General features: G+C 36.7%; 1 protein-coding gene across 4 annotated transcripts in view; it reads right to left on the reverse strand.

The window, feature by feature from the left end:
• myo1b (myosin IB) overlaps nt 1–25,440 on the reverse strand; it is a 100,309-nt gene that overhangs the window by 33,007 nt on the left and 41,862 nt on the right. For all 4 annotated transcript variants that reach the window (XM_084122783.1, XM_084122782.1, XM_084122781.1 and 1 more), the window contains exons 4-13: nt 23,830–23,924; nt 21,287–21,391; nt 18,907–18,953; nt 14,837–14,900; nt 12,078–12,176; nt 10,398–10,501; nt 8,230–8,377; nt 6,788–6,906; nt 5,507–5,593; nt 3,380–3,445 (exon numbers count right to left, since the gene is read on the reverse strand). In XM_084122783.1, coding sequence (XP_083978909.1) covers nt 3,380–3,445; nt 5,507–5,593; nt 6,788–6,906; nt 8,230–8,377; nt 10,398–10,501; nt 12,078–12,176; nt 14,837–14,900; nt 18,907–18,953; nt 21,287–21,391; nt 23,830–23,924 — 934 coding nt within the window. The remainder of the gene's footprint in view (nt 1–3,379; nt 3,446–5,506; nt 5,594–6,787; nt 6,907–8,229; nt 8,378–10,397; nt 10,502–12,077; nt 12,177–14,836; nt 14,901–18,906; nt 18,954–21,286; nt 21,392–23,829; nt 23,925–25,440) is intronic.

Consider the following 25,440-nt stretch of genomic DNA (forward strand, 5'->3'; position numbering starts at 1 on the left):
AGAAGGATAAATGAGAACCAATACAACAAATCACAACTGTGATAATTAAAATACACTGCAATCTACAACACGCTGCAAACCAGCACACTAATACACCGACATTCACTCAACATTATTTACTACGCACCTTCCTCTAGGAACCTCTATAAGCTGAATACAAGTTGGAAAGTTTGATTTTGGATTTTTTTTTTTTATGGAGAGGAATGCCACAAAAATCAAACAACAACAACAAAACCACATCTACTTAAAAAAAATTAAATAAAAATCTTTAATTTCTAAAAATCTCTCAAAAAGTTGGCCTCCCGTTGTAGCTGAGCAATAACGTAATAACTATTATTATTATTATTATTATTATTATTACAGAAAACTTACCCCTGGTTTGCTACCAAAATGGTACACTGGAATTATTAAATCATTCTTAATTGGCATGTGATGGATCTCTGATACGTTTTTGACAAAAACGTTCTTAAAGAATTCATAGGAAATTAGTTGTATACTACATCAAAAATAACCCTGAGCAAAGTTTGCTCTTACAAAACAGGTCTTTATAGCTAAGAGTAAGCAAAGTACACGGAGTGACATGGTACAATACATATCAAGGCTGCATAATCTTATCTGCATCTTTTCATAGAGGTGAAGTCTTTAACCTTTTCACCCACAGTAAATATGTGATAAATGCTTTTAGGGTTACGAACACAGGGTTAGAAAAACTAACCGTTTCCCTTTCTCATGCTAAACCCCAATCAGTGAATCAACACCACTGTTAAATTAAATGAACAGTAATACATTTTTATGCTCATTTGCTTATGATAAAAGGTTAGGATTGTACTATTTATCCATGATGCTGGGGCTCAGGAATTAACAATACTCTTCTTTGGTCAGTTTTTTTTTTTTCAATACTCTTCTTTAGTCAGCAATCCTAAGGCATGTTAGTCTCTGCAACTAAAGCCACTGTAATTATCAATACTATGGGCCTGGCATTAGGAAAAGCCCCCCAAAAAAAAAAAAAAAAAAAAAATCACTTCCAAAAAGCAGCATATGGCACACTGAAAAGCACCAGGTCATTGTTTCACTTGGCAATGCCAGTTTAATCTTGGCACTAGCATTAGCACATCAGCCTGGAGCTGCAGTGATCTCAGAGAATTGAAGAAGTAAATCTGTTCAAAGAATAACCTCAACAACTCTTGCATTTTCTGTAGCCCAAAAAGCTCAAAAACACTGCAGTTCTCTGGCTGGTTTCAGTGAAGCTTAAAGAAATACTTCACCAAAATGTTTTAATTGTGTCATCAAATCATGCTCAAGCTGCAAAAAAACAATACAATACAAAAACAAAACTAAAAACAATATGGGTTTGGAAAAATTTGATGATAATAAATAATGACAGAACTGTAATTTTTTGGCTGAACTGTTCCAATAAGGTCTTCTAAATACAGTATATAATGTTGTAATATGAACTGTACAGGGCATACCAATACTACTAGGAAACACTATGCTTCAGGGTTCTGCTCTAACAGTGGCTTATGCTGCTGAGGTAAAAGAGCTGAATTAAGACTAGGATTAAGTGCTAAAAATTGCAGCATGCACACTGCCACAGGATTTCCTCCACAGGTCTACTTACTCCATCCTGTCGCCATGGCCACAACAACATAAACAACATTCAGGAGAGAGTGACACAGTCAGACATCAGAACACATGCAATGGACAAATAAAAACCATTGGCTGAAAGATGAATTAGAAGGCCCAGACCGAATGTGCAGACATTTTTCACACTCTTTTTGGTGGAAAATTAAGTGTATTTAAACATAGCAATGTATGCTGCTAAAAGTGTTAAACAGACTTAATAAAAAATATGGAGCTCAGATTCAGTGTGGGCCAGAGAAGTAGTTCTCTGTATTATGTTAAACACTTGTGAGATTTAGTATGACAACAACTAGGGATGCACCGATACTGCACTCATACTCATTAAAATGCTCCGTTACCAACAACCGATACTCCGCAGTGTGTACAGTACAGTGTTTGTGACAAAGAAACACAGACAACAGAATAAACAGATCACAATTGATATATCAGAGATGGATGTCTATGAAGTAAATGTATCTAATTAATAGAATATTAAACAAATTAAACATACACGCTATAGTCGGTGTGCGTGAGCTGATAAACGAAAGCCGGAGTGGATTGAGCACACAGCGACAAAGTCGATCAGCGAGTGCGTGTACGCGCAGCAAGCTTGTTTATCGCATTTCTTTTTTCACAGACATATCTGGAAACTACGTTTTTGGTTCAGTCGGATATGGCAATAGCAAAGAAAGTAAAACGAGGAGCACATAACTAACGTTAACTGACGGCAAAGAGAGAGAGCGCGCACACTTCTCAACATGCTCTTGATTTCTGATCGCTCACACATGCATCATTTGGATAAAACTAAATCGTTTGTGCAAGTAAAAACATGAACCGTTACGTGATTTGCATAGCCTATAACGAGTGGTTCCCTACATAATTACAGGAAAGCGTCACAGTAATCACATGACGTTTTCAAGAAGTTCTGCGTGCAAACATCCAAAGTGCGCGTCCAGAAAGCTGCCTCTCAGACAGTGCTCGGATAGCCTATTAAACAGTTCTCTTTCAAGCCGTCTTGAGCTTGCACAGACAAATTCACACAAAATTATGTCAAAATTAAACAGTCGGTTATGTCTTAAATGAATCTAAACAGTTGAGAAACAAAACGCGTGTGAAACAGTATGTTGGATACGTGCAGCTCTTAAAGTGACATCATTCAAACAAACCTACTGTCGTGTTTGTCCTCAATGTTAATCTAACAACAAAATGTTGACTAATCTAGACTGGTTGAGCCCAGCTGGAGCAGCTCTAAATATTCACTGTGCTATTAAATTAAAGATAAAATATGATAGAGCAATAATATGAACAGTGAAAGAAACAGAGGATCTTACAATACATTTTAACAGGTATAATTAGGCATGGAAATAACTGAAGAAATATTTGATTAATATTCTTTTGATTTCTCTGATCAATATTTTTTGTTAAATTAAAAATGCAATGAAAATACAGGTATCGGTACTTTGTATCGGTATCAGACACATTCTGGGAAAAGTGGTATAGGTGCATGCCTAGCAACAACAATAAAGTCATTATAGCCATATTATTAGCATAAAAAATAAATTAGGACAACAGCATGGGGTGGTGGAGGTGCACAGTGAGTCAGCCCAGAAATGCAGGACACTTTTATTTTAATCAACATCCAAAAATTGTGTTTGGTGTATGAGTGTGTTCAGCCTGGAAACCTCCCTTTGCATAAACTGTGAAGTGTTTTGAAAATGATGTCTCTTAAAAATTCATTTTCCCAGACCAAATCTCTCACCTCAAAGATTTCAAAACCGTAAATATCCAGGACTCCCATAACTTTCTTCGGTTTCTTGGATTGAGCCTGATCAAAAAAAGAAGAAAGCGAGTTATTAATCATAATTCTAAGGCAAACCCGACTTGGCCATGCACCACATGGCAGGAGCAGGATCTCGTTGTACAAACAATACTCTTGTGTCACTAGCTATAAACATATCATATCAAACAGTTCCATTAACTTTAACTAATTTGCTCAGTAAACTGTTGCTCACCATGACAGTAAGTCCAATAGAAATAGGTCCAATAAGACACTCAAATTTCCTATGCTGACCAGCTTTCTGTTGCTTGGTTTAAAAGTAACTTCTATATGAGTTGTATTTAATACTTCACTACAATTTTGACAATAGACTTTTTTTTTTGGGATTAGTTTTCACTGTTATGCCGATGATACTCCACTCTATGTCTCTTCGCGCCCCGACGAAACTTGCCAATTCAAGAAATTAACGGAATGCATAGCTGATATAAAATTTTGGATGACTAGTAATTTCCTATTACTTAATTCAGAAAAAAAAAAACCCAGAGTTTCTAATGATTGAACCAAAAACCTCTGCACGTACTAACCTAGAATACTGTCTAAGAATTGATGGCTGCTCTGTCAAGTCTTCGTCGTCGGTTAGCAACCTGGGTGTGCTCTTTGATACCAATCTTTCATTTGAAAGTCACATTTCTAGAAACTGTAAAACTGCATTCTTCCATCTTAAAAATATATCTAAATTAAGACACAATAAACAAACTACAGCTGGTCCAAAACGCAGCAGCTCGAGTTCTTACCAGAACCAGGAAGTATGACCATATTAGCCCGGTTCTGTCAACACTGCATTGGCTCCCTATTCAACATTGTATGAATCTTAAAATACTGCTGATTACTTATAAAGCACTAAATGGTTTAGCTCTGCAGTACTTGTGCAAGCTCTTAACGCATTATAGTCCTTCATGTCTATTGCGATCTCAAAATTCTGGCCTGTTGATAATGCCTAGAATATCAAAATCGACTGCTGGCGGTAGATCCTTCTCCTATTTAGCACCAAAACTCTGGAACAGTCTTCCTACCATTGTCCGGGAAGCAGACACACTCTGTCAGTTTAAATCTAGACTAAAGACACATCTCTTTAACCTGGCATACACATAGAAAAATATACATTCCTATTATTCAAATCAGTTAAATGATTATTAGGCTGCATAGATTAGGTTAGCCGGAACCGGGAACACTTCCTATAACACCCCATGTATTCATTACATCATAAGAAGAATGCTATGCTAATGTTAGTCTTTCTGCTTATTCCGAGGTTTACTGTAATCACCCGGATCCAGGCCGTATCCAGATCAGATGGAGGACCTGCGCCTAAACACGACCACAACGCATCCCTGAAGTGTCAGCAGATGTTGTGTCACTAGACTCTCTGCTGTGAAGGCCTCATTGACACGACAGCCATCGGCATGGATCCTCAACAAACTCGTCTCCATACCCGTGTGACTCCGATCTTCAATCAGATGGAACTGGATAATATTTTGATTGTTCCAATCCAATCTGACCTGTAATGCTGCCTGAATCATAATCATACACTGTTCGCTCGTTGGCCAGAGGAGAACTGGCCCCTGACTGAGCCTGGTTTCTCCCAAGATTTTTTTTCTCCATTCTGTTCCCTGATGGAGTTTTGGTTCCTTGCCACTGTCGCCTTTTTCACCTTTTTTCACCTTTGTTGCCATTGGCTTTTGGCTTGCTTAGTTGGGGACATTTAATTTAATATTATTGATTGCATTGACACCATTATATGAGAACTTAACTGAGCTGGACGATGACATCACGGTTTTCTCCAGAGCGGCTTTATATATAAATTAATTAATTAAATAAATAACTTTTTTACAACAAAAATGAAACATTACTGAACTTACTTAAGCTGGACTGTGATGCTATTTTCTTCTGGAAACAAACTTTGTTGCATTATTTTCCTGTTATCTCGGTAAAGCTGCTTTGAAACAATATGTATTGTAAAAAACGCATTTGACTTGAATTGACTTGACTTTTAACGTGACTGCACATTTACAAGGAACATCAAAGATTCCATGAAAATCCAGAACAACATACCTTAATGCTTTCATTGATTCGGTTCACCAGCCAGCTGAACAGTCGGCTGTAGAGGTTTTTGGCAAGAGCATCACGGGCATAATAGGCCTGAAATGGGAGAAATCTCAAATTATAATCAATGTTCAGAAAGATATTGTTTAATCTTTAGCTCCAACTCGCTCAATGTCTTGTTGCTGCATCATGTAATAACACTATTATCACAGTTGAAAAGACCAAAAAAGATTCCTGGTCTCATCCTGTGGCTCGGATCCAAATGTGCTGAGGTCTGTCATCTATCAAGTTAACTTTGACCAGAAATGCATTTTAAGTTCATGGATAAACTCTCAACAGCATGATGCTATGCCAAGGACACATCACAAGATGCTAACGGGACGCTCACTCAGATGTAATTATTGCAGTAATCAAGCTTTTAGGTTTACATGGATTCCAGCAGCCTTTACTGAGGTTTGGCCGGTAATATCTTTCGACCTCTAATTATGTTGTTGGCTCGACAACAGTGTTATTGTACAAGGTTAGGTTAAGAGTTTTTGTTTTGTTACTGCTTTATTTCTTCTTCAAATATTTAAATGTATAAAATGTTTGCCTCTCCTAGACAGCTCAATCTGCATCCACTCTGTGCTGCTCTGTTATCTTTTCTAACATATCTTACAATCAAATTCCACAGATTTATAATTTTTGACTGCATGTCCATGCAAATCTTTCAAACTATGTCCACCAAACTTGGCACAGACCCACAGGCTGTTCTGACATAGTATGCTTTAGTTATTGTATTTGTAGTTGTTTATTTCATCTTGTTTTTCCTGTAGTGGACAATCAATCATTCAAATCAAATGAATATAAATATGAATATAAATGTACTTCATTTATTTGTTATTATTATTATTATTATTATTATTATTATGTGCGCAAGTATTTAAACTACGTAAGGCTTAATTTCATCATAAGGATTTCAACAATGATTTCCTCTCTATATTGGCATTTTTGAAGTTGAAACTGAAACACTTGTGATAGTGAGTTACTATGTGCCAGGTCAATAAGATGACCTTTCATTCATAAGTGATATCATTTAATGCTAGTTTTAAAAAAAACGTTAGTTTGTCATCATATTTTAGGCTTTCCAATATCTTTTGATCAATTAATTTCTATCACTTTCAGTCATTCAAAATAACAGAATGATGATAAAAAAAAAAATATTACAAGAGACTGAGAATATATATTAGATATATAATCAACCATTTAAAAGGAGCTCAACCTACAGAGAAGGAGTGTGCTTGTGCTGACCTGAGCCACGTTGAGCGTGGTGGACACTTTCTCCATCTTAGCCTCCACCGTACGGAAACTGAATGCTCTCTCTAGCACAGACTGTTCAATGCCTAGCAGCTCACACATCTCCTTGAGGTCTGGGACAGGAAATGCAAAAGAAACCCAGGCAGATCAGGTTAAAGAATTATTTATGGATAGACTAAACAAATTTGGCAATTGCCAAAGATGAGCATAAATCCTCCAAAAACAACTCAATTTAGTGTAATAATGTCTTTAAAATTTAAAACTACAGTCATTCTTATCAAAGGCTTCTCCTAGAGTCTAGAGGTCAAAGTTTAGACTGACACATGACACAAGCCCCTTGCAAGCAGTTTAGAGCTATAGAGTATTTTAAAAGTGTTTCTTTTTTTGAGAAGAACATCAGGTACACCCGCCCCCCACCCTTCCCACACCAGCTCAATCTGCCTCATTTTAGCAACATTGCTATCCGGTCAAAAGGACAGATGAAAGCACATTACTGCTAATGGGTTTAAGCACAGCAGACGAACCAGACGCTGTAGTATGTAAATGGAGGTGTTGAAATAAGACTGTGATGTTTAGTCTGGGACGGCCACTGCCCTGGCCATAGGAAACTACTAGAACAACCAGTGACAAAACCCTCATATGCAGTGCATGTATTTAAGTAGTTGACATATTTGTTTCCCATTTAAACTATATTTAGCCTTAAATATTTAAGTCACACTTAAAAATGCATGAATGTCACTGCATTGTATGAAAAATGCTGCTAGGGTTTTTCTTAAAACTAATTTTAGTGACACTTTTATTTGCACTGTGTCCAGGAAAGTAAATATTTTAGGCCTGTAAAAGTTTTAGCATTATTTTGAATGACCTTTTTTGCCTTAATTTGTTCCCTTAACAGAGGTAAACTGAATGTTTAAAAATTATAGAGGATTTGTAAAATGGTTTAAGATTAATTCCGGCATGTAACAGGAAACATCTGTCACTGATTTAAATATAATATCTACCCATTAGTCAAGGAGGCATTCATCTGGCTTTACAAAAACATTTTTATCATCAGCTTATGCATGCATGCTAAAAGCTTCAAGGGTTATTTGGTTAAGTACCCATGTGGTTGGTGTTGATTAACTATACAACCAACTGCAAGCTATTACTGTAAATATCTCTGGACAGATCAATAGATGGCAGTAGTGAACAACCTGTTGAGCAGATGAAGGCCTGTTATATATAAGACGACAGTATATGCTGTTTCACAATTAATATTAATTAGATTTTCCATGCAAGCAAATGTTTAAATCATTATGTCTAATACTGATTGTGATGTTTCCATGTGCAAAGGTTTTAAAAAAAGAAGAAATAATCTTTCAGTTGTACAATATCTAACCAGATCTCCTAAAAAGCTTTTGGTTAGGCAATGCTTTCTGACAGAGCCTAGAACTCACCGTTCTTGTCCTTCACTCGACTCTCATCAAACCCGTTGACGCGAGACTCTGGTTTAAACTCTATATTTCCTAGCTTGAGAACGGCGGCCACCAGCTCAAGTATTGACTGAACCTCATCCTCCATGAAGCCCACAATTTGCATGGCATTCTGGGAAAACAGAAGAGAAAATATCAATAGTGGTCTGCTGATGGACATTTAACATGACAGTACATATGGTGGCTTCTGTTAAGTGATTGACTGGCCCATGACCACTAATGGACAGCCTAAGGGTGTTGAACAATCTAGAGGAAAAACTAATGACAGAAATTTCCATCACACCACAGGCTGTCAAAGAGAAAAGATTGAGCATTGGAGGTGGTCTTAATAATAAATTGTGTTTACATTCGACACCTTAAAGGGAAAGAAATAAGAAATTATATTTGAAAGAAAATTTTAGGACCAATAATTTTTATCATTGTGGCATTATTTCCTTGACAATAAGCAAATTACTCCACATTTCTCATAAAGAAATTATTTTAAATGTAATGCATGTGGATGTTTCACTCATTCATGTTTCATTCATCATTGATTTGATGTTGGGATAAAATATGACCTGAGACTTACCCTAGTATTGTTATTTACGTTAATACGTTATTGACATTTTACAGTATATTTAGTATTTCGCCAACATAATCATCAGAGGCTTATGATTTCTCATGTTGCTTGTGCTTCAATAAATTGTGTCAATATTTGTTCTTGTGAAGCCATAAATTACATTTGAAATGTCATGGAATCGCTGATAATGAACGTGCAAGCAGTTCATTGGCAAAGTCAAAGATCTCACTCACAGAGATAACAGTGAGTGAGCTGTAAAGGCCTCAAACCTGACGCAGCTCAAAGGGAATGACAATCAAAGTGGAGAAACTCTTCAATAATGTTTTCATGTTAATAAGACGGCATGCCGTGTCTCTAAGAATGAAATTTCTGCTGAGTTTTGTATATTATTTACAGCATAGCATACATAGCAACCATCCTCCCTTGTGGAAGTGTTTACTGTCTCCTACACAGAAAGCCTTATTTATGCTTAACCTTATAAACTGCAACTGTCTACACTGCAAAAAAGCATGTTTCTAATTAATTGGATTTGACTCCCCAGGCAAGGGGTTAAAAGACAAAGCCAGAGGCCCAGCACATGCTGAGTTAGGGTGTTCTGATGTCTGGCTTAGACATTGTTCATCAGAACTGCACTGCATTGTCTGATACAGTGCTGGATTCTGAACAGTTTAATGTGGGCTGCATTGTTTGCTGGGACACAAACACTACAGTGATATAAATGTAATGTTATGAAACGACAAGAATACTTTCTGTACGCAAAAAAAAATTAAGACTTTATTCAACAATTTCTTCTCTTCTGCGTTCTGACATGGAACCCGGAAGCGCTGTACTGTGTTTACAACGCGAATAGCGTAGGAGATCTGACACAGAAGAGAAGAAATTGTTGAATAAAGCCGTTTTATTTATTTTTTTGCACACAAAATGTATTCTCGTCGCTAAATCAACACACTACATAACTTATAGCTGTTAGCAAAAAATGCATGTTATTTGTCATAAATTTGTCTGGGAAATACATTATTAAATGTTAATAAAAGCATTTTTTTGTATATGTCAGAAACCAAGTATGTGTTTAAAAAAATAATAATACTGTAATAATTTCTGTCCCAGGGTCAGTGAAAAAGGGAAGTCAAAATCTGAACTACTGTCTCAACCAGGCCAGCAGAAAATAATCTTATTGTCAAGCCCTACATGACCCTTTTCACAAAAAATAAATATGCATGAGAGAAGGAAAGGAAAACAGAAGCAATGATTTCTATTTGCACAAGTCAGCTAAGAGCAGGTGGAATTCCCCCTTAAATGAACCTCCCAGTCTTTAAGTAGAGGCTTGAACGAAGCTCAAATTACATAATGCCACAAGGCAAAGTGTCTTGCTCGGATCAAACTCCACCTCAGTGGGGTAAAGGATGATATTATCCAGTTAAGCTGAGGAGATAAGGTGCTTTGCTAGCCTCTCATCATACAGGGTGCCATGGATCAGAGCTAATCCCTAGACAGTCTGAACCAATGTCTCACATGCTATAATGTGTTTAGGAACCAGCTACTCTATGTACGGTAGGCTTGAAAGCAAACTTACTCTGACTGTTCTGAAACTGGCAGCATCGTCCAATCCATTGACTGTTGCCGAATCCAAGCTAAGGTAGTTGTATTTGCTAAAGTCTCGGTCCAGCTTCAGTTTTTCTGAAAGAAAAATGAAGTTATAGTGCCCTTTAAGGCAATTCAGTTCACTTGACAACAATCTTTGTTAACTGAGCACTGTCATTTCTCCCAGTTGTTTTTCTATGAGTGGTAAATCTTTCTCTTTTACTGTCTTTGGTTTTGTCAAAGATTTCTGTCTATGTATTATTCATTTCATAAGACCCAGTTGCCATCAGATTATGTTACATCTATGTGGTTTTCCATCCAGCTCACCCCTTTGATGCCTGAAATCAAAGTCTGTTATTGTGTTCTCTTTTATTAAAAATGTCAGACAATGGCCATGGTCCAACGTGGTGCGAACATGGCCCCACAAATAGGCCTGTCACGATTATGAAATTTGGCTGACGATTAATTGTCTAAAAAATAATTGCGGTTATGCCGATTAATTGTCAGTTTTAGGGCTTTGACGATTAATTGTCTGTGTTAGGGCTTTGGCGATTATGCCGATTAATTGTCTGTTTTAGGGCTTTGTGCTTCATTAATTAAATAATTGTGATGAATTTAAACCTTTGTAAGTTATCATTTTGCAGTGTAAGATTACAGTTAACACCTTTAAATATTAAATAAATATATTCAATAGCTATGACAATTTGTTTATTAAACTTAGTGAGTGTATAAATCAGCAGCAAAAAGTAATTTTTGAAAACATCTGCACAGTAATTTAATAAAATCTAAACATGTTAATAAAAACAAATGTGCACAAACCATGATAATATGATACGCTTCAAAACAGAGCGGAACAAAGCGCGTATGCGCATCGCGGGTGCAGAATGATGTGCTTAATGCAACATGGAGCCACAGTGCGCAGTGCTGCACAAGTGCGCATTTAAAAGTTCACGGCACAAAGCGAAGAAATGTCGAGGGCACAAATCCTAGTGTATATCAGTCCAACAGTTTATTGATCATTTGTTTCTTCACAGTTTTAAACTCCAGTTATTGTGCGTCTGATGCCAATTCATAGTCCTTGTGCTGTGTAGGCACACGGTAGCGAGTCATTTAGAAACAGCAAAAAACTCCAGCAAAATAAAGTCATTTTATGCAAATCCACAGCCCTTTATCTACAGATCAAGCATTATAACGTCAATGTCACATTGGAGAAAGTTTTACCGTGTATCCTGTCGTAACCGGACGACACGCGCTGTTTGAATGCTGAATGGAATGATTGACAGCTGCAGACGAGTTTGTGAACTTTAATTTAACAATGTAAATATACTACTGTCCCTCACATTAAGCTATGGAATGGCTTCAGATGACTTTGAATATATTGCTGGAAAACGTAATTAGTGCTTGTCTATTTATTTTGGTCCATGACTCCCCTTGTGCCGTAGGCCTATAAAAGAGCGCAATAATCGCGGTTGTCTGAAACAATCGCGGTTAGATCAAATAATCGCGATCAGACGGTTATTTAATTATCGCGACAGGCCTACCCACAAATGAACCATACATTCTCAGGTACGCTTTAGTGCAGTCTTTTCCTCACCATGTTCTGAAAGCCACTGAATGGATAGTGCATCCAGAATACACATATAATCAAAATAAAATGTAAGTAGTCTCTTACTGAGCAAGTCATCTGATGCTCCAGAAAGCAGCTGGTAGAAGATGTGGAAATTCCTCTCGCCCCTGCTCTGCTTTACCACACGGGATTTCTCTAAGAGATCTGTGATGGGGAAATATCAAAACATAAAACAGTTCATGTGCACACATGACAAAAGATGACAAAAGCTGGGGGTGATGTCCATGTATAAAGTAAACACTTGTCCTCAAGTGTTGTCCCAAAGTAAAATAAATAAATAAAATAATTAATTTTCTCCATAGAAAGTTTTAGCGAGAATGTTTAAACCTAAAAGACAGGCCTAACATGAGATACAATGCATTCAAGCAATGATATCCTCAGTGAAGTCAATGTGTTGTCAACTTCATAAATTAATTTCACAATATACAATTTTCTACTTTATTACTTTAATATTAAATTATATATTACTTTTATACTGTATCCAACAATCAGAGAATCAACTGTTATGGAATTAAAAAAAATCAGTGACTGCCCAGTCCAATAAAATATTGTAAATAACATAAGTCTCCCTACAATTCTGAACATCTTTCATATTTAAATTTGGATATATCTTAATCTTTTGCAATGAGATTCAAATTCTTATGTCATTCACTTTTATTTTGTTGTGAAATACAGTTTTGCTTTTGTCTTAAACTTTTTGCTTCCTGAAAGTAGGTGATTTGTCATACAAACATATTTAATACATGATAAAACAGCTATTGACTACAGACAATTCTCCCGTCATTTTAGAGGAAAACAAAGGTGTTTTCCTGTTTACATTAGAATGAATATTTAGGTATCCAATCCATGATGAAGCTTCCATTGTTCATTGTATTTAGATTGAGACAGGAAGTCTCACAGGAGATATTCATCTGTAGGAGGAGGGACATGTCACACCACCCACGCTCCATCCAGATGTGTGTCCAGTAGAAAACAGCAGCATCAGCCCAAAGCCTTGATTATCTTATCATCAACCACATTTATTAGGTTGATATGAGAGAAGACAAGACGTGGAGCATTGTTCATCTGCAACTACAAAACCTAGACTGAAGGCGTAACTGTTAGTAAGTCAGTAACTTTTGTTTCAAATATCAGAAATATCATTAGGTTGTCATTTAGGTCTAGTGACACCCCTGTATGTGACGGAGTGAAGTACAGAAATCACAACAGCAACAATAAGAGAACTGAGAGAACAACTCTCACATGGATGGTGACACACTAACCGATCGACTAGTCACTCAAACTGCTAATGTAGGTTACAAACTCTCCTCAAATCAATTGGCTAATTGTGTCAATGGACCGTGTCAACAGTCACAGGAAGTTGTTGTGGGATAACAAACTTAGGTTGATTAATTATCTCTCAATGCCAAGTGGTAGCACTTTTGTTTCCATTTAAAGACTTTAAGGGCACTTGTCATAGTAGCAAAATCACATTTTTGACCAGATAAATGTAGCTAAGGTTTAGAAATTAACTTATGCCAGCAATTATGTATTAGGTTAGTTGACAAACAAAAGAAAGTGTAATGATTTAATGTTGAAATCTATATCAACGTATTAGACATACTTATATGTACAAGTAAATAAGTACATATTTTAGGTCCTGCAACTGTTCACCATTCCTTATTTCATCAACCCATTAATTGGAGACTATAAATGAACCAAGTGCGTGAGAAAACCTTGAGCTACCACTGGCTTCAACAGTCAAGGGTATGTGTGCCAAACCAACTAGACTGCTGGTCTGGATTTGAATTTGCAGAGAGACAGGCTCAAGGGGATATTACAGTAACCATTTGCTTGATATGCTGCTACAAAACAGTCAAAACAAAACAAAAACAAGGACACACTCTGGATGGTTTGTGTGTATGAAATGCACACCGCTAAAAGCTAGAGTAAAGACAAGGCCACTTGTATAAAATACTAAAAGAAATAGGTGCCCAAAATGAAACATCTGTCATCATTTATTCTCCCTCAGACTGACTTCCAGAAAACAGAGAAATTCTCAAGAATGTTCATGCAGTTCTTTTCCATAAAGCGACAGTTCATGGTAACCGCAGCAACCATAAAAGTAGTTGTGCACTACATTCCATATGTACTGCTGTTCAAATGTTTGGAGTCAGTAAATTTTTTTCACTTTTTTTAAAGAAGTCTCTTATGCTCACCAAGTCTGCATTAACTTGATTAAAAATACATGAACAAAACAATCGGTTCTAGTTGTATTTCCACTTCAGTCTGGTATGGCACAACATGGCATGATTACAAACCATTCTAGTCCCAGGATTTTCAGCATGGTTGGCTACAGTTTCTAGTGTGCTATTTGAGCAAGGTAAACACAATTTAATGACAAAAATAAAATAAATATCTGATCATCCTCCATAACGCCATCGTTATTTACACCTTATGCAATCTGTAAACTCTTGAAATACCAAGGCAATGCATTTGTATTACATTTCAAAGAGCTCCGTTATCAGTCCCACAGTGGAAAATCAAACCATATCCGTGCCGGCTGGGCCAGATCGGCATGGAATGGAATGGTTAAACAACAAGGATGGTGGAAAAGCGGTTATAGTCACAAACTGTCGCTGCGCAAACATTTTTCCAGCTTTCTTCCTTTTGTATTTAAAAAAAACTAAACAAAACAGCATAAAGGCTTGGAACAACATAAGGGTGACTAAATAATGACAGATTTTGGGTGAACTATTCCTTTATTCCTTCTTGGGAACTATTACAGGGACACTCCATGGTCTCTGCCTTATAATTATACTCACAATTACTGATGACTCCACCAATGGGGTCTCCTTTAAAGTCAAACTCGATATCCATGTACTTTCCCTGTAGAAAGAGAAGAAATTGTTAGCACATCCCATAAAAAGTGCATAGTGGGTTAGTTGATGACATGGTTCTTTATTGTTGTTTAACAGGGCCTTCTTGTGCAGTCAAAATAAGATATGATTAAGTTGTTAAGGTCTAAGAAGTGTGTCCCTCCCCTATGGTGACACTTCAAGGCCTTTAGTACTAATGGAAGGCTTGCTGTGGAGAACCACGTGGCTCTTCAGTGGTTTCTGATGGTAGGAAAAGACGCATGACAACGAGGGCAGTGATCACTGCAAATAGGGCTGAAATTTGAGCCTTCCGTGAGGCAGATGAGAAAAAAAAAGACCTTCCCTCTAAGCGCAGTCAATTCTCCAAGCACAGGCCTGTTCATAACACATGCTGCCAATCAGACATAGATTTGCAATGGAGTAATGTACTACTGTGAGAGAAAAGGCTTTTTTTTCCCTCTGCTGCTGTAATGGTAAAATAAACTTTTTTTTGTCTTTCTGTCCCTGTACACTGTTTGGGAAAGGAACAGTAAGCCCAGTGTCTCTGGAGCCAATAAAAATGTTCCCTCTTTATTTATATCCAACAGCACTTCTAAAGGAAACTGCGTTAGAGGCTGATGGATAAACTCGAAAATCCTCTTCCAACACAGGAAGTAATAGCTGAAAATTGCTTTGATATTGCTATAACACAGAGAGCTGTTGAAAAATTATATGATTCAAATGGTGCTTGAAAATTGAGCTTTGAAATTGTCATTTAAATGTTAAGGTGTTAATATGGCATATATAGGGCAGCATCCTAACCAGTCCACAACTGTTTGTGCCACATAAATGGACTTCCAAAAGAGCTTGGTGATAGCATATTGCTAAGCTAAGTATATATAACCTCTTTTAAAAAAAGTGAACCTAATTGTATTGTATGTGCACATGTAGTTTACTTCAAAACTGAAATATTTAAAATTGTACTTGTAATTAATATAATAATGAAATAAAATGCCACTTATGTGTACTTGGTATACTGTTTGTTAACACTAAGTACACTTTTAAAAAGTGCATTGTAATAAATGTCAAATGAGAAGTTTTACTTTTAAAATCATTGTTTTAATAATCTTTTGTTGTTCTATAAAATACACATATTTTGATGTGCTATGATTATTTTAATTTAGATAACACAATGTACTAAATTGCAACATCATTACAAATATGTAATTTACGATTATATGTAAAAACATAACATACACATTTGAATAGAAATTACGTTAACCCTTAAACAGGCAATGCGCACCACAGAATACATACCCGAATCTCTTTTAATAGGCATGAGAAAGACTTTTTAATCCAATTCTGTTTTCATTATCATAGTGGAGTTTATAGTGGATAATAGTGGATCATATCCTTCAAAGTTTAGCTCCAACCCTGATCAAGAACACCTGAAGAAATCTAAAGTCTTCAGGATTACATAGAAAATGATATGTTGTATCATACATTACATTATATGATTGGTTACGGATGGAGCTAAACCCTGCAGGTCAATGGACCTCAAGGGCTAGAGTTGCCCACTCCGAGGTTGAAGACAGGACAGTTCAGTAGTATAAAAATACAAGAATTGTGTATGCTTCAATTCTAGGAAACTTAGACATGTAGTATATTTTGAATATGACAATATTTTTTTGCATCAAATAAATCATAGAAATATTGATGACTTTGGCTTTTTTTATACCCTAATAGGGCAATGTATCCTGGGAAATCCAAACTATTATCAAATATTTTAAAAATTAAAAATAAGTGGAAAAGTTTTTTGCTGATCATTTTCCACTCTTGCCTGTTTAAGGGTTAGTATATTGTAAAGTATATTTAAGTTCACCAATAATGCTTGTACACAATATCTCAAAGACAACAGAAAACTATATTGAAATTACATAAAGATGTACTTAAGTTCTACTTAAGCGGATCCAAAAAATATTCAGCTAAATGCATTTAATATAAATTTAAACTAAAATAAATTTGAACTAAAATGCAATTAACATGCAATTAAGTGTCTGAAAACATTACATTCCGTTCACACTTAAAGGCAGGGTAGGAAGGATTTTTCTAAAAAAACTTTTTCCCAAATTTGTTTAAACTGTCTTTATATACCAATACATAATTAAAATGTAAGTACTCTGAAAAAGAGAGTATAAAAATTGAGTGTCTGTAGTCCTCTCAGGGCTGCAATAAACACAGCTACTTATTCCATTCACTCCCACCCCCTCCCTTCTGGGCTCCTTCTAAAGCCACGCCCCCAAAACACATGAACGCGCGATGCCGACCGCTCAGCTGGAGGATGCGTTTTCCAGCGCCGAGCGGAGAGGAGCGCAGTGCATGTAGTGACATCATGTCAGAATCACATGTAATAAAATACCTAACTTTATCATTATGAATATAAACAACGAACATGGCTGTTAGTACTCACTATCAAGCTAGCATATCGATACTGGTAAAGTTTAAAATATATTGAGTTTGATTCGGTAACGAGCTAAAAACAGGTTGCACTGATGCACGTTTTCCCATTACCATCAGTTACACTGTGATGAAGGTGAATTTCGTGTAAGATTCATAACATATACAGTGTTTTGCATGTAAGAGCTTCCATGATGAAAGCACTGTTGGCTCTGATGAGGACTAACATTACACTCCGGAGACAAGTAGCCTACCTTTCTACCTTACTAGTTCCTTTTTTTGCCTTGTTTGCCTTCGGTGACTATATATGCAGGTACTGGGAATTTTGACTGCTCTTTCTCTGCCATAATTGTGATTCTTCCTGGCTTCCGTGCCTCTCTCCGTGCCTCCTTCCCCTCCTCGAGTCAAACGGGTGTGCGCATGTGGGCAGCTCCTGTAGCAGCAGGGGTGGTAGCCATGGTAGCGAGGGAGAGTGACAGTCGCCCAGCCAATCATTTCATTCGTTCCAAATGGAAATAAGTAGCTGTGTTTATTGCAGCCCTGAGAGGACTACAGACACTCGATTTTTATACTCTCTTTTTCAGAGTACTTACATTTTAATTATGTATTGGTATATAAAGACAGTTTAAACAAATTTGGGAAAAAGTTTTTTAGAAAAATCCTGCCTACCCTGCCTTTAAGTACTGTATATTATTTTAAAGTATATTATTATTTCGCTAACACTTTACAATAAAGGCAATGTATTAACAACAATGTTTGTTCAGATTAGTTCACAGTGCAAAGCCACAAAAATAAATGGTTATGTAACACTGATGGTTTCATGTGGGTGATGCAAGAGCCAGTAAGAGTGCTCAAACAAATTTTTGTGCATTTTGACCCATGAATTACTAAAATTTAGATCAACAGCAACAACAACATTGACTCAACAGTATTCTGTTTACCCTGTTATGTAAATTAAACAGCACCTCTGAAAGCCAATGCTGGAAAATTCTGTGTGGTCTGACCTCTGTAAGTACACACTCTATAGCTCAGTGTATGTTTATTTAGTGTGGTCAGGCCGTGATAGACAGCTGAAAAAAAGGCCAAACTGTCAAAGAGCCGCAGCATCAAACATATTTGCATAAATTGAGATATTTAACTGTGCTAATCTTTGCGAGTTGTGTTCAATGGCATTGTGGGAGTCAGGAAAAAATCATAGAAAAATAAGCAGAAAAGAGTCAAAGGCATCTGTAGGTGGTTGCCAGAGAGGTTCCACAGGGTTCTGTTTGAATCCAACTGTATGAACAAGCACGAACAGCAATCACTCTACTGTTGCTGTGTCAGAATAGATGTGTCGGTCAATAAAGAAGAGGAACACAAAGCAAAAGGAGACCGTAAGCAAAACCAAACTCCCAAGAAAAGATTGATAAGAGAGAACACTTTAGGGGTGGGCTGACAAAGCAATAGAATCATTTGCCTGTGTTTACATCACTGATCAAAAGTCCATGTTGATCTAATCTAAAGCAAACATGCGCTAAAGGGAGGAGCAGCATCAAAACAGTTGTAAAATATTCTTCCTGGTTGAAAAAATAGATACTCACAAATCGAGACGAGTTGTCATTCCTCACGGTTTTGGCATTACCAAAAGCTGCAGTGGAAAAACATGCTGTGAGTTAGTTATGCCATATTCATTCAGCACTATATTTGATTGTCATATGGTGGAAAAAATGTCATATGGTGGAAAAAATATCCTGAATCCTCTAAGCTATCTTTCATCATATTCATGAAACACAAAATAATTAGAAGGTCAAAAACAGGAACAATTTCACATGTCCTATCAATAATTTTGTCCATTACAAAACAGTGTAACGAGTATATGCAAATTTTAGTTGACTGTGATGGACACTGAATGGAATTTACATTTGGCAGACACTTTAATCTGAAGTGACTTTCATTGCGTTTACTGTTTACATTTTATTAGTTCATGCATTCCCTGGGATTTGAACCCATGACCTTGGCATTGGCATGCCTGTTTAAGCTTCAAGATGGCACCACAACAAATGAAAGTATTATTGTGCATTCAGATTAAAGCTGCAGTCGGCAAGTCTGGCAGATTGAGTGGATTTAGCCAAAATTTTGAATGTTTACAACTCTCATGCCCCTCCCCCACTACCAACGAGCACCCGCCCATCGTCAGTGCGTGTGTACCTGATTTTCTGTGAACGCGTCCGTCTCTTCAGCATCGATCAACACCATGGACTCGGAGGTAGGCTGCCCTGGCTAATCTATCCATAGATAGCAATAACCGAGGAATTGGAAGCTTGTTAGTAGATTTCTCTCCGCCATCACGCTTCGTACAATCTTCAGGCGTGTCGTGTGCATGTGATATTGTAATGTGCGCGTCTGCGCGAGGGAGGGGGGATCTGTGGCGTGTGCACGAACTGTGATTGACAGTCAGATCTCACACCCCCCGGCGCTGATTGGACCCGATGAGACGGGAGCGGTGGATTTTTGCAAAACAAATAACACGCTCCAGGTGGAGTTAGAAGCTCGGGTTTTTTTCTAAAACCAACTTAGTTATGTTGTTCTGTCGGATTATAGTGTCAATTTCACTGAATTTGATCAAAAAAAATTTGCCGACGGCAGCTTTAAACAAACAATGGCTACATTTAGAAAAGCATACTAACATATTAGTGCAGTACATAGTACGTATACTGCGTTCAGTATGCATGGAACATTCAGATTACCTTACAGCAGGACATTTGCAGTATACAAAACAGCACATTGCTCAGAATACTGTATCCCACAATGCAACTTTCCATTTCAGTGACAAATAAACTTCGAAATAATTCTCAAATTATATTAAAAGTTGATAACTTTGAAAATGGCACACAGTGGGACTTGATAAAAATTGCTGGTCCCTGGTCTAGTTGATGAAATATAGGTAAGTATAACTAGAAAAGTGGCTGTATAAACTGTACAGTCTTTTTAGATTTTGTTTATTTTCTGTGACTTTTTCAGGCCTGGTAAACTTTAAAATTCCCTGAAATGTTTTGTTTTCCTAAGTTATCCATGACCATGGGACTTCTGCATACAAGAACTGCCTCATTTCTTTCAAATCTATTTTGTTCTCCAATGAAACACTTTTTTTGTTTCGGTGCTTTGCAAATATGGTTTACTGAAACTAACATTAAGCACTCTTAAAAAAGGTTCCAAATAGGGGTTTTCACAGAGATGCCATAGCATAGAAGAACCATTTTTGGTTCCCAGCAAACAGTTTCTTTTATTTCAGTTTTTTCTTTTATTTAAGAACATTTTAGAAATCTAAATAACATTTTACCACTGTAAAGAACCTTTTGTACAATGGAAGGGTTCCATGGATGTTAAAGGTTCTTCATAGAACCATAGATGCTAATAAAGTTCCTTTATTTTTAAGTTCAACATGTCCCTCATTAAATATAATGAATTTTTGCATTTTCCTTCTGAACGCCATCTCCTCATAGTATAACCTACATTCACAGAAAGTCTATGGTAGAGAAACATGCAGCAGGAAATGTGCTGGACCCCCAGTGTGGGGCTCATTACTTCCAGCAGCTAAACTCTCCCAGATGTGGGACTTCACTCTGCTCGGAGTCCTGCTGCCAAGAAGCACTGGGCATTCCTGATCCATCTCCATCTCATTGCTTATGGGCATTTCCTGTTCATGGCCCCACATAAAAACACAACTGTCTAATTGCCAACAGGGACCAGGGAGCTTTTGGCCCATTAGTAGGGGTAGGATTATGGGAAAATCCAAATGATATAGGTCTCAAATCATCTTGCTTTCAAACTCGCCTTCAAGAATCTGAAAGATCTGCCACTCAGCTTGCCTTTAACTGACCTCCAGAACATCCAATGTATGTTTAAAAGGACAAGGGACCTGAACACCTGGACCTACAGGTGTGACAATTGGTACAAAATCAAAAGAAATGGAAAACTCACCCTCAAGCACAGGATTGGACTGAAGCAGCTGCTCCTTCACTTTGTTCACCTCCTGGCCCTTCCCACACACTGCTGCCACATATGACATCACAAACTTACTGGCCTCTGAAAAACAGACCACAGAAGAATGAGGTCAGGGGTCATCTTCGAGACAAGACCTCACCTCCAAAAATCCCCTTTACATCAAATCTGCTCATCCTACAGGGAGAAAACGCCTTTCCCTTTCAAACTCCCCCATTCCTTTAAAGCCAACCATGAGATCAACTGTTTAAAGAGTCTTCAACATTCCATTGAGCCGGTGCTATTAATTATAAAGAGATGACAGAACAACTCAAATATAGGGGAATGCTTGTGCATCAATGTCCAGTTTGCCTTACATAAAAATGTATAATAATAATAAAAAAATGTATTTCCGTAAATCAGTTAAAAATATTGGTTTAAATTATTCTATTTGAAACTTATTCATTGATTTGTTTGCATCCTCAAAAATGTCAACGGAAGTCCCAGTGTGCCTTAACAAATATAATCAAATATATGTTGTCAAATATTGCTACATATTATTAAATTGGTGCGTATAAATGAAAATGTTAAATTTGACTTCCTTTAGTTCATTTCGTGTAAAAAAAAAAGAAAAAAAAGAAAAAGAAAAAACTTTTGAAAATTATTTTAAACTATTTGTTTAAAACTGTTTTAGTTTTTACATGAAATGATTTAAATCTACTTGGCACAAATGGCTGTTTAAGATTTATCTTGTTCAACACTTAATGACTTTCCCATGTCTGGACCTATGAGAGCAGTGACTTACACACAGAAGTGCTGATATGAAATGCTTTCTGAAGGGAAGGACGCCCACTTATGTTTTAGAGATTTACAGCTATTTTTGGACTCTGCTCAATTCACAGGACTTAAACTATGAAACATTTTGATCAAATCTAATACATAGAGATAGAGTGATAATCAAGCAGATAGAAAATAACACCATAACTCCCATTTCATATAGCTTAAGCATGGATCCTGAATATGGAATAGGAGAGTCCAATTTAATTTATTTCTGAGCTGTGGTAGATTTTCATTAGTATAGAAGAGCATTTTGAAATTAACAGTCACCTTGACTAACAGTCAATGTTTTTCATCAGCCCTTGCTCTGTAGTATGTAGTGCGTGGATTACCACAATCCCCATTTATCTCATTGCCTTAACTGTTGGACATCCTGGATTTGAATGGTTGGCACAGTAAGATGGTCATTTTAAAACAAGAGTCCAGTTATGCACTGCTAAACAGCTGTGGTTTTGTAAAATAACAAGACAACTTCTTTCAAATGAACATGACAGAGTTGAGCTGACATTAAAATAACTCAAGCAAAAGTTCAGTCAAAAGAGCACTATACTACACCTGCTTGTCAGATGAACACTTGCAATACAAAAACTACAATAAAAGTGTGTATTTTATTTTCCCATTATTATTATTATTATTATTTTAATTGATATAATATACATCTTGAGCAAGTCATTAACTGCTCGATCATCTTTATTTTCTGTAAGGCAAATGTTTCTTTTTTAAAGATGGATAGGCAGGCACTCAAAAGGGAGAATATGAGATGGTATCCATATGTAAACACTGAATGGGAGCCAAATGAAAGTGTCAAATACATTTATGATTGGATCATAAATTATAAGGAACACAGCACCTGTTACCCATTTGTAGATCTTGATCCGTTTCCCTACACTGGATGAACAGTTTGACACAAGAAGAGTTAGTCCTCTAAACTAATTTAATCCAAGATATTACTTTAGATTGCAGATTAGTCCAATTTGCATAACAATTTTACTGTTGATCTATCCAGAATCTATGACATACAGTTTACTCTCTACTTATCCCACAAAGCAAATGCAATGGAACTACTGTAAAAAGTAATAGGAGCAAGTTAGCAACAGTGCATTATGGGTGAATCATCCTTTGACGGCATTGTTAAAGATGAATTGGATAGAATTTAGGAATGAGTGGATTAAAAGAATGAGCATGAGGGAACAGGAAATGACATCACAGTTACAAAATCCTATATTAAGAAAGTAGTTAGTATCACAATACTGAAAAAAATGTAAAGTTAGCAGCATCACTACTGTTATTAAGTTGTCTTGAGAGAGTCAACTTACTGAAATGCTATTTAAACTTATAGATACTATTCTTTTTCTGAGACTAATTTTTTCAACTCCAACTCCTCCTAGACTTTTCAAGCTAGAACTAACAAACTCAGACTAGACCTTCAAACTGTTCTGACTTGTTCTGATATAGTGTGCTATATCTTTTCTAACTGATCCCATCCATCCATCCATCCATCCAATAGACTGTACTGCCTTTAAACCCATCAAACTTTATGCTTTTAAACCACTTCAGATTATTTCAAACTGAAAACTTTTCAAAGCTTTTAAAACTTCTTCAAGCTTTCTGGTCAGGCAACCTAAAATGTTGTCTCAACAATTTTTTTTTATCTAGTTTGTTACTGATTAGCTTGATTCAAGTGTAAGTATTTTCAGTGGTCTTACCCGTCTTTCCTGCCCCGCTCTCTCCAGTGATGAGAATACACTGGTCTTTATCTTGATCCCGCAGGGACCGGTAGGCCTCATCTGCCAGAGCATAACTGAAAAGAGAGAGCATATTAAGGCTTTAAGAGTTAATTGAACAGCAAAGCAAAGCTTGCATTTGCAATTAGGCACCTGTCTTCAGTGCTCTGCTGAATCTGTATCATATCAGCAATCATATCAGCATCATATCTGTATCATTTCAGCAATATATCAGCAAAATTGCATATCAGCAATTTACTTCAACCATCTAGACCTATTATTAACATACCAATCCTAAATCTCTCGACACTTTGTGATATGCTCCAATAAGAGGACATGCAGTGCATGGTTTAGAGGTGGAAATTGCCAGTGATGGCCACACACCAGGGATTCATGTTTAAAACCTGGACAACACTAGGTCACATTTATTTTCAAATGGATTAGGGTAGTGGATTTTAGGATCCAGATTTTACATGGGACAACAAGTGGCGACACAAGACAGTACCAAAATTGCTATTCAAACATAAGTACACAAATAAAATCCTTGCAATTAAACTTTGAAATGTATTCATCTTGATAATTAAATAGCTACAAAAATAGTAATCTCTGCATCCAATAATTCACTGCACAACACACATTGTTCTCAAGCCATATTAAAAACTGTATATGATTAAAGAGATAGTTCACTTAAAAATGAAAATTCTGTCATCGTTTACTCACCCTCAAGTTGTTTCAAACCAGTATGAATTTATTTCTTCTGCTGAACACAAAACATATTTTGAAGAATGTCGGTAACTAAACAGTTGATGGACCCCATTGACTTCCATAGTATTTTTTTTTTCCTACTATGGAAGTCAATGGGGTGCATCAACTGGTAACCTACATTCTTCAAAATATCATATTTTATGTTTAGCAGAAGAAAGAAATTCATACAGGTTTGAAACAAATTGAGGATGAGTAAATGATGACAGTATTAGAATTTTGGGGTGAACCATTACCCTAATTTTTATTCTGCCGTGCACAACAACTCTACCACAACAGACCTGTGATCCATGTTTGGTCACAACCCTCCAGCAGTCTGTTGAATAATTTTGCTTTGCATTAAATTTTCTTTTTAATGATGGATGCATCAACAGTTGACAGCACTTGAGAAAATTCCTCAGACCAATTACATTTGTTTTGTATGATTTCCAGATTAATTCTACATAAATTCCAGGATGATAAACAATAGAAAAGTGGGTCATATTATCCTATAACCCAGTGAGCTCTGTAACAGTGATGTAATTGTAAATGATTTGTTTGAAGAGGAAAAGACAACAGCAGCAGTCTTGTCAGTTCACATTTGTATGAGTGGGTTTTTGGCTGCTGTAGACTAGGCGTAAACACGTCCATTACTGACTGACACTCTCCAGTCTGAGTGACCAGCTCTAAATAAATTGGCCTAAAACAGTGCTAATTTCAACCCATTTTATTCTACCTCCCAGTTTCCTCCCAGTCTGTACTTCTCAACAATCATTACTCAGGAATTTTCCAAAACCACCACTAATAATAGGTCTGATTGTGAGGGAAATGCTGCATGTATTTCCCCTTCTC

Source organism: Abramis brama (assembly GCF_963993115.1).
Source record: "Abramis brama genome assembly, chromosome: 8".
NCBI classification, from domain to species: Eukaryota; Metazoa; Chordata; class Actinopteri; order Cypriniformes; family Leuciscidae; genus Abramis; species Abramis brama.